Raw genomic sequence first — 18,931 nt, 5'->3', positions numbered from 1 at the left:
GAGCAACCAAAGAAAAGGCCTGAATTAGAATCCCACTACCAGTATTTCCCTTCTGTTGGATTGAACTAAGAGTGGCGCCGGTTGTAGACTTTGCAAACCTCATAGTCTGAACTTTTTAAACCCCTTAAGAATATTGGGGTGATGGTTTGGTAACACTATTATATAAAACTGAAATGGGGTTTGGATGTTTTCTTTTGAATGCTAAGGCTTAATTTTGTTTTTCTGTCTTTCAGCTCCACCTGAAAAACAAGATGGAGCTACACAATCGACCGAACAAATTCTCCTAAGGGCTGGTACACGGAAACGACCACCAACAAAACGGAGCCTAGCAGGGCTCAAGACACCAACCAAACAACCTCGTGTAGCACGGTCACCAATGAAGAGAAGGCGAATGAAAGATGAGATTGCTTCAAGTAATCCTTCAATGTCTGAGTTACGAAGAAAACGCAAAAGGGCCATAACTGAACCGATGACCATTGTGCCAATAGTGCGCAAGGAGACCCAACCATTTTCAAATCGAAGCAATGTCATTGGCAACAAAGGAACTGTCACCAAGGCGCAGCTTTGTCCAGCCACCATTGCTCCCAATGGCTGTAATTTCCACATGGCCGCCTGTGTTTCCACGGTGGCCAAGAATCCAAATTTAAATGAAACCTTTGAAACCATAGATGCAAGTCATCGCACTTGCTCCGATATAACCATTGGTCCTTCAGCTGTTCGGAGACCAGAAGTAACTGTGAGCCATAAGATCTTTGCACAGACCCCAAATGCATTTCTAGAGAGGTTAGTCTATATTTATTAACTGTTCTTCATGCTGATAAATTTGTTTTTCATGTATTGTCCCAATAGATTTTTGGATGTCACTGAAACAGGAAAATCATGATACAAAATACTGTGGATGCTGAAACTATGAAATAAAAACAGAAAATGGTGGAAAAACTCAACGGGCCTGGCAACGTCTGTGGAGAGAGAATCCATTAAATTTTCGAGAGGGTTAACTCTCTTACTCTCCTCAAATGCTGCCCCACCCGAGCTTTTCCAAAAGTTTGTTTATAAATTGTGATGCGATGTGCTTTTGAGATTTGAGATTTTACTTGCCATTGCAAGATATGCTGCTTCAATTCTCCCTCTATTGAGGTTTTCATTGACTTTCCTGCATTTTTTATCTCTTATTGACCATAATCCCTTCGAACCAGAAAACACATTGTATTGCTTTCTGAATTTCTGAAATTCCTTCATTTATTTCATGTCCTTTGTGCTCCAGGCTTTATCAGGTTAAATTTTAATAATGGCAGGAACTCTAGCCTCAGTTGCAGTGTCTTGACCGCTTTGAAAAGTGAGATGTCATGCTAGCAGCTGTGCAAGAATAGAAATGGCTTGAAAATGGTCTTGTGGTAATATCAAAGTGGGATATGATGGTCAATTGCCATAATAAAAGAGCGCAAAACATGCTTTACGCATTATGACAGTTGATTGATTTGCATCTCTGAATCGGTTCTCTTATTCGGAGAGGGAATCTTATTGGAGAGGTTTTCAGATTTTTCTGCATCCTTAATTATTTTTAAATATATTGTAGTTCGTGCCTTGTAGGAAAACCAACAGTGCTGATAAGAAGCAAGTTCCAGGATTTTGACCCAATGACAGTGCAAGAACAGTAATATAATTTCAAATTAGGATAGCGTGTGACTTGGAGAGAACTTGAAGGTGGTGGTGTTCCCACATATCTGCTACCCTTGTCCTTCTAGGTGGTAGAAGTCGCAGGTTTGAAATGTACAGTGACTCAGATCCAGGATCAAACCTGGGACAGTGCTATCCACTACGCCACCGTGCTGCCCCGAACATCCCACTTCTGACCTTATGTTAGAGGAAAGGTAATTGATGCAGCTGAAGATGCTTTAGCTTAGGACCCAACCCTAAGGAACTCCTCCAGTAATGCCTTGGGGTTGAGATGAGATTGACCACCAACAACCACAACAACCTTCCTTTGTGCTAGAAAAGACTTCGACCATAAAGACGGAAGAGCAGACGTACCCTTGATTCCCTTGTGATTAAATAATCTGTCTACCTCAGCCTTGAGCATACTTGAGCCAGCCTCTACGGCTCTCTGCTGTAAAGATTTCCACAGATTCATTACCCTTTGAAAGAAGAAATTACTCTTCATCGCTATCTTAAATGGGTGGCCCCTTACTCTGCAATTATGCCCTCTGGTCCGAGACTCTTCCAAAAGAGGAACCATCCTCTCCACATCTACCCTGTCAAGTCCCCTGAGAATCCTACATGTCTCAATAAGATCACCTCTCATTCTTCTAAACTCGAATGAGTACAGGCCCAACCTAATTAATCTCCGGGGTCAGCCTTGCGAACCTTCTCTGGACTACCTCCAATGCCAGTATATCTTTCCTTGGATAAGAGGACCAAACCTGTTCACAGTATTCAAGGTGTGGTCTAACTAGTACTTTGTAAAATTCTAGCAGGATTTCTTTATACACTCCATTCCCTTTTGAAATAAAGGCCAATATTCCAAAAAATAGTTTTCGCCCCTCTGGCATTCGCCCCAATCCCCATTGGTTCCAGTTTTGCTAGGTTTCTTTGATTCAGTCAAATGCGGCCTTGATGTTGAGGGCAATCACTTGTCACCTCAAATTTGTCACAGGCAGTCCTCATCCTCATAACATGTTGGCAGAGAAATGCATTTCTTTGTAACTAATTAGTGACTAACAGTGACATTTAGAGTATTAGAATAAGATTGTTACATTTTTTTTCGTAGTAATTTTCTTCATTCTGCCTCGTGTCACCGTAGTCTTTGAATCATTTCCTGGCTGAAAGGATGACGGGGTCATCTGTTCCCAGGCCATAATTTTTCCCTTTTTTTTTGCTCTGTGCTGTTCTTTTATTTCGTATTTGCAGGTTGGTGCTGCCACATTTTGCACCTCGAAGCCAGCCTGGAGCGCTGTTCACAGCCAGAAATCAATCAGCGTCTGCCACTAAGCCAACTGTGCACCGGAAGAGAAAATCTTTAAGGTATGTCAGTTGCAAATTGAATTCATAGGCTTTAGTTTTGAGATTTTGTTCATGGTTCCTAAACGTGACTTTTAAAGTTGAGATCAGCGTAAACGTGCTGTTTTTAGAGATGAAGGACTATTAATGGTAAGTGCCGATCCACCAATTAGGAACAAGGGGATTTAACCCCTCGAATCCTGTTTAAGGAGCGCTGCAGTTTTTTGCACAGTTGTCATTTAAGATTGGGGTGTGAATAAAAGTAAGAGCTTATATCTACATTCTAATGGATGACTGCAGAATTTGTACTTTGGGGACAATGATCACAGGATTTCTGTATTCCATCAGGAGAATTCTGCAGACACTAATGTTATGAGCAAGTGACACCATTTTCTTAATGTTTGCAATAATTACTGTTTAACTAACTAAATAAATTGGCCAAAAATCGGTAACAAATACAAAATATAATGGATAGTTGATATTAATTTCATTTTGTATTTTGAAAATATCTCCAATTAAAACTGTCAATGTTATTGCAAGTAACAAAAATTGGAGCATTGTACTCTCCCCCGCGCACTGAATTACAAAATGGTTGCCGCATGGAAAGAGACTTTTCCTATCCATGATTATCATAGAATTTACAGTGCAGAAGGAGGCCATTCGGCCCATCGAGTCTGCACTGGCTCCTGGAAAGAGCACCCCACCCATGGTCAACACCTCCACCCTATCCCCATAACCCAGTAACCACACCCAACACTAAGGGCAATTTTGGACACTAAGGGCAATTTATGATGGCCAATCCACCTAACCTGCACATCTTTGGACTGTGGGAGGAAACCGGAGCACCCGGAGGAAACCCACGCACACACGGGGAGGATGTGCAGACTCCGCACAGACAGTGACCCAAGCCGGAATCGAACCTGGGACCCTGGAGCTGAGAAGCAATTGTGCTATCCATAATGCTACCATGCTGCCCCATCAAGAGTAATTTTGCTCGTCCCACGCCCAAGCCCTTTCCCTTTATGATTGAATCTGCCTCCACCAGCTCTTCAGGTGATGCATTCACTGCACATAAAGTCCTCTTGTTACCCTTGGTTCTTTTGCCAATCACTTTAAATCTGTGCCCTCCCATTCTTCATTTTATTTATTTTTATTTTTGTTTGACCTTTTGCCTGAGTAATTTGGACACTATTAGTGAACAGTATTGGTGCAGCTAGGATTAGTTATTGCATTAGTTATTGAGCTCTTTATCATTTGAACCCAAATCTGACTCTGGTAATAGCGGAACTCTCCCAATGTCGCTGCCACAGGATTAAATTTGGTTAGCACTACTGCCTCATCGCCAGGGACCCGGGTTCATTTCTGGCCGTGGGTGACTGTGCGGAATTTGCACCTTGTCCCATGTCTGCGTGGGTTAGGTGGATTGGCCATGATCGATGCATGGAGTTACAGTTATAGGGTGGGGGAGTGGGCCTAGGTAGGGTGATCTTTCAGAGGGTCGGTGGTCGACTGGATGAGCTGAACGGCTTTCTGTACTGTTGGGATTCTATGGAGTTTCCTGTAGAATTGTTGACCGCTATTGGGTCCCACTTAATTTCAGGAACTACTACCAATTCCAAGGAGAGGTTTACCACAGAAAAAAGATACCACAGTAATTTTGTTGAACAGTGTTGGTGCTTTTCTTTCGTTGGTGATGTTTTTCACGCAAGGCTAACAGAGAGTAACTTTGCCAGGTTTGCACTGTGTGCTACTTTCCAAAAAACTTTTGGGAACCTCAAGCTATAAATGCTCATGGAGACTGGTGCACGTGATAAAGTGCTCGTCTTTACTGTGAAGCCTGTCATCTGCTTGCTCTCCTAGTCAGGAATTAGCAATGATGAAGGGCAAATCAGTGCAGCGCTCATTCCACCTGTCATATGGGGTCCAGTTTTCATTCAAAGAGCAGCTGACTGCAGATTTGTCCAACAAGCGTGGAGCTACATTTGATCAATACAAAATTGAAACATTATTCCTAGATGCTCGGAGCAGATGTTTAAAATGAAGAAACTTTTCAAATTACTGTAATAAACTGAATGTGAAAGTCATAGCAAGAGGACTTGCTTTCTTCATTTTATTTATGAATGTTTAAAGGAAAATACTTCATTCTGTAAGTTTTTAATTTCCACCACAATATAATAATTCTTGCTCTTGTCTTTTCTTTCCTAGTGGCATCTCACCCCACATCAAAGGCCAGAATAAATGGAGGAGGTCACAAGCCAACAATCATCGACCATTGTCAGGTAATTTAGAAGAATTGTAACAGGATCTAATGTAGGATATTAGTGCTTACACCATCCCACAATATTAAATTAAAGTTGATGAGAAGTATGATAAATACTCCCTTCGACAGTGCTGATTGGAGTTTTGTTTCTGGACATTGAAGAGAAAGGCTAGGGCTGGTGCAAGAGATTAAAGTCTTGCGTCTCCGGTGGCTACTAAATGAGGCAGACTCATGGTTCTCTGCCTAATGCTTAAAAACAATCTTTACATACTCAACTTCCTCCTTTTGATCGTCAGCTGACTGTACCCTCTTTTCCCAACACTCTCCTTCAAATTCCTGCTATTTTTCCACTAAACTGACCTGCAGCCCCCTTGTTCTAGAATGCTGCCTTGTGTGTAACCACTTACTCCATGGTCCACGCCGGAAGTCCTTGTTCTAGAATGCACCATACCCCACATCTCGTATTTTTAAAAAGAGCAAAGAAGTGCACAGCACAAGAACAGGCCCTCCAAAGCCGATCATGGTGCCCTCAGTAGGTCCATATTCCTCTATTGCCTCCCTATTCGTGTACCCATCCAGGTGCCTCTTAAATGTTGCTAATATGCCTGCTTCCACCACATCCTCTGGCAACGCGTTCCAGGCACCCACCACTCTCTGTGTGAAAAACGCACCCCGCACATCTCCATTAAACTTTCCCCCTCTCAGCTTGAACTGTGCCCCCTTGTAATTGAAACTTCAACCCTTGGAAAAAGCCTCTGACTGTCCACCCTGTCTATGCCTCTTAAATTTTGTTATTAAATAGTTAATTAAATCATTTTTAAGCACAGATGCAAACATTTATTCCTTAGGATAAGGCTGGGATCAACTCAAACGTCGAGTAAATGTTAGCATCTGTGCTTGGTGTTTGAAGGTTGAGTTGTTTAATTTCAACCAATGTAGTGAAGACTGACCTCATCCTAGACACAGTGGATCTTAGTAAATGTTATTTTTAACCATGAAAATTATGAATTTTCGATAATTTAGTAATAGCAAAAGCAATGATTCGATTGCTACATCCGTTTAGAATTACATTTGGAGTCCTAAGTGCCTTGTTTGGCTCCCGCCCAAACCTTGCTGTATCAAAGTAAATTTGTAGCTCCACTTAGCTGCCCTCATCAACTGCTAACTCCCAGTGCATCCCCTGCTTGTAATACACATGTACTTGCACTGTTAAAACTTACAGATTCTGTCAGAGTAAAATTGAGTGCCATAAAAATGTTTTCCAAAGCTCCATCCAGCTTTTTCCAACTGCAGCTAAGGATCCCTTGAATTATTGTTCTCAGTGGCAGTGTTCAGGCCAGCAGGGTTGGAATATGACATCTTAATTTCATCATTCATTACCTCTCCAATTTGCATGCATCAACATCCCATTCTCTGGCTGCTCCAGTAGCCCAGGGAGGTCCACTCAGACATCATGACAATGGCTATTGCACCCATTGGCTTGCTGCCTAATCTTGGCTCAGCTGCTGTACTGTTTTAAAGTGTCCATGTAGCAATATGAAATCTCACCCTCACCCGCCACCCACTGGATCTCCATGCTACTCTTTTATGAATAAGTTGGTACGTTATGGAAATGACTGCTCAAGTCTCGTCTCCATGATCAATAACCAAGGAGGAAATCACCAGACTGCCACTGAAGTTCACTGGCTACCATTTATACCAGGTGAAGCAGATCAATTTTAAACGTGGCACAGAACACTTTGGTGTAGGGCTTCAGCAGGAGAGCCAACCGATCAGGACTGGACCAGTAGCAGATATCTCAGAACATTGAAATATTAATAACTCAAAGATTTCAGCCACCACTGTGCACTTCACTCCACTGCACTGGTGGAGGAGAGAAAATGTGCGTTCAGCAGTAGCTTAAATCATTTGCAGTTACTGGAACATCGGATTCCTCCATCCCTCCCACAACCTCACTTTAAAATGCTGCCCTTCCTGTAATCAAACTTGCTGCTGATCTGAGGTTGCAAGTTTAATAATTAAAATCAAGAGACCATTTAAAGAAAGGGGAATGTGCCATGCTCCTCGGTAGAAGAACATTATTGGGCTATGTAACAGAATTTTGAGCTGAACCCGAACCGAGTTATAGCTCATCCAAGTTGCAAAGAGAAAATCATTTCTTACCCTGATGAGCACACGGTTGACAGAGCAAAGTAAATAGTTACACCAATCACTTCTTGTTCTTTCCAAATGTTAAGGATTCTAATCGATGTTTCAGGTTTCTGCATGAAAAAAAAAAATTCTTTTATGTTTGTGCTAACACTGAATAGGAAGACTGCCAATAATAATCCATTGATTAATAGTCACTAATTGATCTGTGTACCTGACCCCCTAGGTCCAAGTGGCATAGGGTCTGAAATTCCATTCATAACTGTTGGCATCGAGCAACAAGTATAGGCAGTGTGGATTTCATTTTGAATACAATTATCACGTGTGACCTAATCATCTTTTTCTCACACAGCACCGTGTAGCAGCCCAAGGCTACATTCCAAGGAAAGTACTAACGGCGGTGCAGCATTCCCAGTCAACCAGGGCATCCAATTCCTGCCGCAATCCAATTCGAAGAATTCAAATAAACCATTTGCTTTCTGACCAGTATTTCTTGTGAAGGTGTGATGCAAAAATTAATTGCATTTGTTTGTTGTGTAGATTTTGCACAAGTATCCTATCATCTTGGCAGTATTTTGAATAGTGTTAATTCTTTTAACTTCTTTCAAGCCTTAAGTCTTGAAATGATGCCCTTTCCCAACCGAATTCACCCCCTTTCCCCAGGAGGGCATGGAGCTCTGGATCATGGGCGTGTTTGTTGTCAGTCTCTGCCTCGCTCTGCAGGTGGTCAACAGGAAATTTGATTGTGAGCTGTGTTTTATCATGTCCCCTGCTAGACTTGTGCTGTGCTCCAATTTCATCTCAATGGCCATGCTGAATTCTGGTGGAATTTTCCCAGTGAGCAAGGCAGCATTGCGGAAAAGCTGTACATTTTGACAGATTGTACAGTTGATTTTTAATCAGCTTTGCTGTAAATCTATTTTTTTACTTTACTAAAGAGAATGCTACTTTTTGTTTTATAAACTTGATATTGGATGTGCTAAAACCATTTGAACTGTAGACATATTTGGCAAATTGCAAAATGGATGATCCTATTAAAACGTGACAAGTGGATTATTTAGATGAAAATTAATTGGACAACAAGCTCCTTAATTCTTTTATCCTTTAATATCCAGCAAGACTTCCAACAGTGGCTATCAGTCCCAGATCACTCGGTGCAAAAATGTGTTGCGCTCTCCAAATCCTATTCGAACGCCCAGCTGGACTCTCGGCTACAGCTACCCCTGCAACATGACTCTTCTCCCCAGTTAATAGTGTTCTGTTAAACAAATTTTGCTGGTCTTGGTGGCTTTTCTTTCTTCTATTTCGCATTTTCTGGTAGTATATGTTGCACATGGTCAGTGACAGGAATGGGGATAAGTTTGTGTTGGCATGGTATCTGTTCCACAATCTTTGTGTATTGATCTTATCCGGTGATGGTTACCGTCTTGTGTGGCAGTTTCGGAGTGCGGAATGCAGCAAAATATAGCATGAAGGAAGGGCAACATTCTTTCTATTTGGCTGCAGCCACACCTTTTTACAAAAAAACCCCAGAAAATGCTAGAAATACTCAGCAGGTTATGGTAGCAGTGTGTGTGAGAAACAGGAGCATTTGTGACCTTTCATCTGAAAGATGTAATAGATTTTGAACAAAGTCTAGGTAGAACAAGGCCAGCAGGAAGGCCTGTGATAGGGTGAAAATCAGGAGAGACTGAATGCAAAGGGAATGGTGATGGGGCAAGAAAAGAAACAAGATGATGAGACAAAAAATGTTTTAAAAGTAAAAGAAAATAAAGTGGAACAGAGTTAGATTATGGTATGAAATTGTTCAACTCCGTGTTGAGTCTGGAAGTCTGTAAAGTGCCTAATTGAAAGAAGCACACATGCTCTTAGTGCATCCTTTGTTTCTCTTTGGCCCTGGCATCCCTCTGTCATTCAATCTCTCTCCCGACTTTCACCCGATCACAAAACTTCATTTTGTCTTTATCCAGCCTGCCCCTTGTTCAAATCCTGATGAAAGGTCACTGATCTGAATCGTTAACTCTTACAGATGCTGCAATAACCTTCTGCTTTGATTTCCACCATCTGCAATATACTTCTTTTCCTTTTTGGTTTACACATGGGAGTACACCTTGTATGTACTTTCCAGTGTAACCAAATTCTGATGTATGAGATGTGATTGATCAAACTGTATCAGAAGCATATAATCTATGGCACGGAGACAGGTCCTCTGGCCAAAACTGGTCCATGCAAACCAAAAAAACCCCAGAACATTACTGGTCCATGGGGCAAATCTAAGCTAGCCCCATTTGCCTGCATTTATAGAACTTGATAATGTTTCCTGATGTTTGGGGGAATTAATATTCCTGTGTTTATTCATGGTTCTGAAGGTGTAAGTAGAAGGAACGGTCTTCATTCTGTTGACTCCCCACAGGCATGCAAAGGAAAATTTCTTCATATCTTTAGACGTGAGCAAAAGTCAGTATCTGACCTCTCAACAACCATGCAATAACCTGCAGGCTGTGCAAATCTACTAGAAAATCCATCCTTCATTTGTGGCATGCAACTGACATACCATGAAAGCATATAGTGCAAAGAAGTTATGATTACTAAGGCAAAATACAGATTAATTATAGTTGTCTCCAGGATACCAAATTTGACAAAGATTTAATATGTATGGGGGGAAAGACTAGAAACAATGCTTTGTTGTTGGACTGTGTTGTACTCTGACCCCCTTTTTAAAAAGTACGGCAATAATCATTTCTGTCACTTTTGCGTGTTAAAAAAAGTATATTAATGTGTATAAAAGGCCCGTTTGTTCTTTTTGAAAGTGTTGTGATGTATAAACTGAGCTAAATTTTAATCTGCCTTTATATATCAATAAGGCTACCAGAATCTTTCAAAACAGTGATTTGGATGCTTGAGGTTTTTTAAATTCTCACTGAAATCAGAATGAACAGGCAGGAAATGGCAGTGTTTCCACTGGTGACATGGTGCTGGTCTGGAAATGGCAGTGTTTCCACTGGTGACATGGTGCTGGTCATCACCCTGGACTGAATAATGACTGACTCGAATGTTTCCGTATCCGTGATCTCAAAAGGCAATCCTTCTTGCAACTCCTATGGCATTGCTGGCTGTTAAAATGCAAAATCACAACGGCAGCAATCATTGACGTGCTAGTTCCACCATGCTTCAGTGTTTGGCTTTCTGGCATCGCACTTAAAACTTCCTGGGTTTTAGAAGCCGTATTGCTGCTTACCAATGCCAATTTCACGCCAGAATGAAAAGCTAAATGTGTCCGATTTCATCCAGGCTTGTGGAGTTTTGTTTCACAGAACACCATTGACTCCTGGACCTCGAGGGAAAGTTATAACATTTTCAGTTTTACTTTTCTCTTTTCCCCTAATATAATTTCAATATGTGAAGATGGAGAGGGTTAGGGTCAATTTTCAGTAACTGTGATAAAGGTTTTCCCCATTACAGAAATTCTAATAGACAAAGCGATCTGCACAACAATGCGGGCGATGCAAGTTTCCTTTTTCATGCATATTTGCTTATCTCTGCCTTTTTCTCGTTCACTTCTAGCAAACTTTTTTATGAACTCTTAACTTCTCTTAGCTGAGACAGATGGAACTAAACTGGGGAAAACATTTTTTTTTTAAATGGTCATTTGTAGCTAACAGATTTTTTAAAAAAGGGCTCTTATGGTGAGTGTTGTTTGAATATTCTATGCAATCATTCACGTTCCAGCACAATTTACTTTTAAAGGGTGAAAGAATTTATTTATAGAATGTACACTCCAAGTATTGATCTCCTAGCTTTTTTTGCAATCATTACTGAAGCTCGTTCACCCAGCTTATGCCATCTCACCACTTGTTTCCTATAAGTGGTGGGGTTGATTTTTTTTTTGTCAGCTACTGATATTGAGTGCTCTCGTAACACAGACTTCAGAATTACCACCAGCACTCCACAGAGGAGTCCTGTCTGAAATGAATGGAATTTATTGTAAATAGGCTACAAATCAGTGATGTGGTCGAGCAATTTTAATATGGTTTTGTTGCTGAGTGGAACCGTGGGTCAAGACTGGTCTTTTGAATTTACTGCCAACAAGTAATTCATGAAGTTGGATATATGTATATAGCTTTAAGGAAGTGATATATAGTTATGTTAAAAGGTTTTATTCATCTCTGCACTGTATGTTTTTTAACTAGTCTCTGTGCATGTTGGGTGCTAATCTCCTTTGTCCCTAAGTGTGGTTGAAATATAAAAGTACTGATTTTATTAGTGTTTGGAGAGCAGGCATAAAATGCAAACATGAAGCATGTCTATTGCAATAAATCAGTAAATGTAAATGATTTGTTACCGTTGAATAGTCTAAACCAGGTAGCAGCAGTGTATGAACAATATTTCCCGTAGTTTGTACAAATTACACACTCTGGTATATTTTCATTGCCTGTATCTCCCTGTTGTGTTCTACGTCCACGTCTTTAGTGATCTCCGATTCTGATGCAAATACAATATGTAAATGATTACCGTTGCCTAATCTGAATCTTTTCGAACTGCACACTGTTCAGTAGAAGCTGTCTAAGGCTCTGGCCCAGTGGTATCCAGTCCAAATGCAACACCAGAAGTTGGCACACTGAGCCTAGTGTCAGCCCAGAGTAGGCCAGCAGATTTAAATCATGGAGACCATGTACATGGGACACTCCAGATTCCTTTGAAACATGGAGTATCGCCTACTTGCTGTTGTCTCATGCTTAGTTTAAAATGTCTGGGGAAGCATTGTGTGCTTCCAAAGTTTCAGTTACGTGTTACTATTATAACTTGGCTGGCACAAATAATGTCTGTCACTTGTGTACTTGGACTCACTAGGCAAATTGGTGTGACAGGAATCAAACCAGGAGTAGTTTCTCTGCTAGTAGCTTGCCCTCCTGAATTTTCTTCAAGGATCTTTAAAATTCCTGGTGATTTTGCGTACTTAATTTGCTTTCCATTCTGTCAAGTGAGTGTTTGTGATTAGGCAAGGCACATGAAACTTGTAAGTTCTATTTCATTGTTCTGCATCAGAGCTGCTACTGTTAAATCATGAGAATTGAATGCAACAGAAAATTCTGTCTCACAACTGCAGTCAGGAACCAGAGTAATTTTTGGAACACCAGCATCTATACTGGACCTTCTGTCAAACCAGAACCTGGCTTGTCAAACTCCACAGTACTCGTGCACCTAGTTCGACATTAATTTTTAAAATCCACATCATACACAGATCTTGGAAATGTTTCAGTGCTGGCAGCTTGCAGCTTTTTGCTGATATAGCGGCCAATAATATCTTTTTGGGTATAAATTGGGCTAACTTAGTGTGAAGAGGCTCCTGCAAATTCTCGGGGCTGAATGCAGTTTAAATAAATTGTATTGTAAGTGCGTCATGTCTTCATGGAGCATGAAGAGTTTAAAGCTGGGGACAATTCTAATTCTATTAGAATTCGTCCATTCTAATTCTAAGCATTGCAAAGTTGTGTTTAGTGACTGCTCTCCTTGTATTGTCACATTTTGTCGAATTTTTAATAAAGATTATTAGTGATTCTGTGCATGATGTTTTTTGTGGTTATTATTAATTTGCCTTCATATCCCTCTCAGATTCTTTCTCTAACCAGAACGTTAGGTAGTTTGGTGTCTCAAGTTTTGTGTCATATGCATTTACTGTAAAGTTTTGCATATAAATCTCATCCTGATGTATGTTTATGTTACTAATTACAGAAGTATGAATAATAGGGCATTGTGTTTTATTGGCATGTTGACTGAAATTGAACTGCATACAACACATGCAAAGCCAGATCCTATTGTAGGGCTGCAAACAACTGATTTAAGTCATCATGATGTTACTGAATTGGCAAAGCAGGCTCTGCCGAATGGCCTAATACTGTTCCTATTTCTTATGGTCTTACTATCCGTTTTACAGCCTGGCCAAGCTTGGAAGGTCCCACAATGTGAATTTAAACCTGGGATATGAACTCAACATTATCAATTGTAGCTGTCCTCGTGATTTCAGATTCTCGATGTTTAGAAGGAAGCTGGACTGGTTCTTGACTGAAGCAGAGATCACATCATTTGGATGGTATATACTTAACAGATCACACATGGACCAAGTAATTTCCAGGGCTGGTTTTTGATTGCTTAAAGGAACAGGAGAGGAATTTTATGTAGTGTATTTCATTTTGTTAACCTTGGTGTCCTGGACACTTCCGTGGCTGTGAGGATATGTCTGTTCATGATGCTCCAGAAATTAAATGTGATGCAGACTTGGTGGAGGAATTTTCATGTAACTTTGTATTGCTGTAGCAAATTAGATTGTTGATGAGGGTGGACAGCTATTTGACCGACTGACAGGAGATATATAGCCATTGTAATTCATTTTACAACTCTGCACTTTTTTATTTATGGTTCCAGCTTTCTGTTAGTGGTTAGCACACTTCTCTGAATCAGAAGGTTGTCAGTGCCCGATCCAAACTCAGGATTTGAACATAAAACCTCTAGGCTGACACTCGAGTGCAATACTGCACCATCAAAGGTGCCGTCATTTGGACAAATATGTTCAACCAAGCCCATATCAGCACGCAGGTGGATGAAAAAGATTCCATGGCACTGTTTTGAAGAAGAACTGGGTAATTTCTCCCGGTGTCCTGGTCCGTATTCATTCTTTGATCATTAACACAAAAGTAGATTATCTTGCCAATGTGACATTGAGGTCTGTGAAAGCTTGTTATGTGGCAACTTGGCTGCTGTGTTTCAAAAGAGACAACACTCCAAAGGGCACGAGATGCCCATAGGCACGTAGGTGCCTTTTTAAATGCAGCAATTTTATTCTTTTTCTCTTGTGAAGTATTAGCTTCAGCTGTGGTACAGTGCTCCACGCAGCACTCCTGTACCTTGGTTGTTTGAGCAAGGAATGAAAATATCACAGTGGACTCTGATTGTCCTCATTGAGCGTCTTTTCTAAGTTCTTCATTAAATGGCTGCTTTGCGTTATTTACGGCTGCTAGCATAACCTGGTGCCTTTACATGAGAAAGGGAGATCACGGACAGGATCAATTAATCCCGATTTTGTTTTGGGGAACATTGAATGCAATGGATTGCATAATTGAAACTTCTACAATGGCTTAAATGCATCCACTAGTGCTAGGTGCATTTCTGTTAATTGCACAATTAATATTTTATTCAGCATTTTTTGTTTCTCTGTGCAAGATTCATCTGTATTTGACTGTGCCATTTCCTGAAGCCTACTCTGGTGATGAAGTCAATAAAATGATTCACAACTGCCCTCTGGGACCAATGGGTAAGCAGTCAAAAGGCAGAAGAATATTGCTTTGTTTGCAAACATCTGCCTCTAATATTACCCTAGCCATACTTAAAACCCATTAAACCTGGAACTCGGTAGGATTCCAAACCTATTATCTTGATATCTTTGTCAGTACTGATTAAGTTATTACAAATGGTTGTTATTTTGATGATGTTAGAAAAGTGTTTGGATAAGGTTATCAGAAATATTGCATTACAGCAAAACGTCCTCCGCGAATACAAGGAGTGCCTCGATCCATAAATTGGGTGTGAAGGATTAACCACGGACGAGATTATTTGTTTACTGCCGTGAATTTAATAGTTTTTAAAATCCCCTCTCTTTTACATCCCTGGCAGCAGGATCGGGGGCCGTGACACCAACTATTTTCGACTGCTGTTTGTTTGCTTTTGCAAACCACATTTCGGAATCCTCTGTCCCAGTGGAGCTGAACACTTCCTATCGAGGAAATTGCTTGCTCAGTATTCTGTTGTGTTGCTGAGGGGTCCCCAGTGGAAATTGGTTTCTCTTGGCTGATTTGAATGTTGTGTTTGAGTGCTAAGGAGAACCAGGAGTTAGAGTTACTTGCCACAGAATGCTCTGGCTTTCAACTAACTGCACTTCCAGTTTCAGTATGTGTGGCTGATCCAGTTACATTTCTGTTGACCATCGGGACGTTGATGGTGAAGGAATTCAATAATTGTGATATTCAAGGTCGAGGCGGTGATTGACTGCTCTCGTTCGTGTTGGAGATGGTCATTGTTGGCATTCATGTTACTTGCGAGTTACTAGTCAGAATGTTGCCCAGGCCTTGCTGCATGTAGACTCAGCCTGCTTAATTACCCGAGTTGTGAATGAGCTGCTGTCCTATGGCAACTGAGTGGCTTGCTGGTTCTCAAGAACATATAATCCCAGTGGAAGCAGCCTCCTTATCTACTTTATCAAAACCATTTTTGAGCACTTTAAGTTAATTCTTAATTTCTGTTTTTAAAAAAAGGACACATACCAATTAATCCCAAAGCATTTTTCTAAAGATCTGATGCTTTCCTGCATGCTTCAGAGACAGGTGTGGTTAACATGGACATCCTCTGTTGAACACATTTAACAGAAAGCTTAAAGAAAATATTTTAACAAATATGTACTTCACTGACAAAGAACAAGTGCAAGTGGGCTGATTCGTTTTTACCCCGAATCTTACTGCTTAGCCAAGTCGATGAACCATCCTCCTGACCACCTCAAATCACAGATACTAGTCATCAGCCAGTTAGATTAATTCATCACCGTGGGAGTTTCTCTGGTAGTATCCATCTTCAGTTGCATGATCAATGATCTTTCCTCAGATTCTGAAGCAATCTGTCCGCATGCGCAAAGGCATTCTGACGTGGGCTAAGAAGTGGCAATTGTGAGGGTTTTCAACATTTCATTTATTTCACTTTTTAAACATTTTCAATTTCCAAACCTTTGTATTGTGAAGGAAGTCAGGATAGTGTCTGTGTAACGTGACTTGGAGATACAAATTAGCGTGTGTATTCACATTTATGGTCAACATGTAGAGAAAAACATGCATGTTTATGCAGAGATGTTTACAGGTGAGGGTGTATATGCTGTGCAGATCTCTGAGAACATGAAGTGGCCAATTCAATTGAGTCCGTGCAAAATTCCATGCCGTGCAGAAAGATTTGAAAGGCGGTTTGTTGAATGTACATACGAGTCTTTGATCATTGATGTTTAAATGGCCATTGTCCACAACCGAGACTGTGCCCGTTCCTTTGTAGGGTTCTGCATTTAATTCTACTTCCCTGCTCTTTCTGTTCAGCCCTCTGAACTGATTTTCCTTTAAGTAATTATCGTAGAATGTCGTTCACCTTCCATTTGCAAAGCTGCAACTCTCCATCAGTGTCGTTTGTGGTGTTACCTCAGTCCACAATGTTGAAACATCCAATCAAAGGCAATGAACCATTCAGCCCAACTGATTTATGCTCCAGACAAGACTCCCTGTCCCTACTTCCCATCACCTTTTCGGCTTGGTTTACTTTTCATTTCTCTCTCTTGTAATTATCCTTTTAAATTCATTTATTATTTTCTACTGTTACTCCTTTAGAAAGTTCCACATTCTAATCACTGGGTAAAGAGGTTTCTTCTGAATTCAGATTGGAAAGTAGCAATGTTATATTTATAATCCTGGTTTTGGATTAAACGCCTTTTCTGTCCATGCCATCAAAGCCCTTCAAAATTTAAGGATCTCCATTGGGTCACTCATCAATCTTTTTATCTAGAGAAAAGAGTCCAACCTGTTCAGTCTTTCCTAATTGGTATAACATCTCAGATCGCATATATACCTAAATACAAAGGGCGAAGACCCTGAGCGGAAGGAGAATAGTTTCTCTTGATCTTGGGGACTGTAAGATTGTATTTTTGGCAGCTGTAAACAGTTCCCAGATTGTGGTGGTGCAAAATGTTTATTCAAACATTTGTATTGTGAGCTGGATAGATGACATAGACTTCAAACATGCATTGTTTCCATAGGGTTGTTTACCTGCAACATGACACATTGAGGTAGTAGGTCAAAAGAGTAAAATCTACCAGTATACAGGTTCGCTTGAACGCCAGATTTATCATTATATTCCCTCCTGTGATCGGAGCCACTTGAGGTTTTTTGAGCACACCTGCTAATACTTGGAGCTCTCGTGAGCCAGTTGTGACTCGTAAGAAACTGAGCAGATCCTACTCTGCTTCCTAAAGCTGACACTTGAAAGCAAATCTTTAGAGCTAGTGCAGCACCTTCAATTTATAGACATGAATTTTCAAATGTCTCCGAATGATCCTTGATCTATCAGATATCAGTCAACCAAAGTTCCTACAGAATGTCACTTCTGTATTCTGAGTCCAATGACCACTGCCATTTCATTATTAGTTAAGAATCTTTATTAGTAGGGCAGCACGGTGGCACAGTGGTTAGCATTGCTGCCTACGGCGCTGAGGACCTGGGTTCGAATCCCGGCCCTGGGGCATTGTCCGTGTGGAGTTTGCACATTCTCCCCATGTCTGTGGGTTTCACCCCCACAACCCAAAGATGTGCAGGGTAGGTAGATTGGCCACTCTAAATTGCCCCTTAATTGAAAATTGTCACAAGTAGGCTTACATTAACACTGAAATGAAGTTACTGTGAAATGCCCCTAGTCACCACATTCCAGCGCCTGTTTGGGTACACAGAGAGAATTCAGAATGTCCAAATTACCTAACCGCACGTCTTTTGGGACTCATGGAATGAAACGCACGCACTGGCAGTGACCCAAGCCGGGAATCGAACCTGGGACTCTGGTGCTGTGAAGCAACAGTGCTATCCACTGTGCTACCGTGCCGCCCCATTTGGTGAGGGGAAATGAAATGGTTCACAGTTACTTTGTCTAAATGTTTTGGGGTGAGCTCTTGGTGCAGCCAATCCTCGCTTCAAAATCTGCAAGATGGTGTAGACTGTAAATGAATGTGAAACTTCAGGAAGTTGCAGGTACAGGGTGGCCCAGAAATAGTGTCTGCAATACAGATCTTTGCAATGTCAAATTCTAAGCTGCTGAGAAAAGTGTCAGCTGGATGATCACTGTTTACGTAGCAATAGGTTTCGACAAGCTGCCACTGCACTGATTCTACTATTCCACGGATCTCTGAATGGTCCATCTTATTGTAAGGCCACATATGGCACTCAACTTCTCTGCAGTGTTGCACCTTCCCTAACTGAGACTGAAAATGTCTGGAATGTCATCTAAAAAAATAATAGGTGGAGTCTCAAAGATTTTATATTTAGTTCAAGAGTTTAGTGCTCACGCATTTCAAGAACACCATGCATTTATTGAACTTTTAATGTAGGGTGTTCTGTTACCAAGTCATATCACAGGATGATTATCATCTGAAGGATGGGAGATCTGTTCATAGACGGAAGCTTTCCCAGTTTGAAGGCGCTAGAGGACAAATTTAATCTGCCGCCAGGAAACGCCTTTAAATATCTGCAAGTACGAGCCTTCCTGAAAAAGCAGGTAGTGGCCTTTCCGACGCTGCTGCCACTGAGGATACAGGGCAGGGTGGTCTCCGGCACCTGGGTGGGGGAGGGGAAGGTGTTGGATATCTACCAGGAACTAGAGGAGGCGGAGGAAACCCTGGTGGAGGAGCTCAAGGGCAAGTGGGAGGGGGAGCTGGGTGAGGAGTTGGAAGCGGGTCTGTGG

General features: G+C 41.2%; 1 protein-coding gene across 2 annotated transcripts in view; it reads left to right on the top strand.

Annotated features, from left to right (window-relative positions):
• Nucleotides 1–12,969, top strand: part of LOC119956306 (kinesin-like protein KIF18A) — a 94,445-nt gene extending 81,476 nt beyond the window's left edge. For both annotated transcript variants that reach the window (XM_038783395.1, XM_038783394.1), the window contains exons 14-17: nucleotides 234–783; nucleotides 2,908–3,021; nucleotides 5,203–5,276; nucleotides 7,758–12,969. In XM_038783395.1, the coding sequence (XP_038639323.1) occupies nucleotides 234–783; nucleotides 2,908–3,021; nucleotides 5,203–5,276; nucleotides 7,758–7,888 (869 nt within the window). In that variant the 3' untranslated portion in view covers nucleotides 7,889–12,969. The remainder of the gene's footprint in view (nucleotides 1–233; nucleotides 784–2,907; nucleotides 3,022–5,202; nucleotides 5,277–7,757) is intronic.
• Nucleotides 12,970–18,931: the final 5,962 nt, after the last annotated feature.

The sequence above is a fragment of the Scyliorhinus canicula genome, chromosome 23, assembly GCF_902713615.1.
Source record: "Scyliorhinus canicula chromosome 23, sScyCan1.1, whole genome shotgun sequence".
Lineage (NCBI taxonomy): Eukaryota > Metazoa > Chordata > Chondrichthyes > Carcharhiniformes > Scyliorhinidae > Scyliorhinus > Scyliorhinus canicula.
The sequence above is the reverse complement of the archived record's forward strand: the minus strand, read 5'-3'. Positions and strand labels throughout refer to the sequence as shown.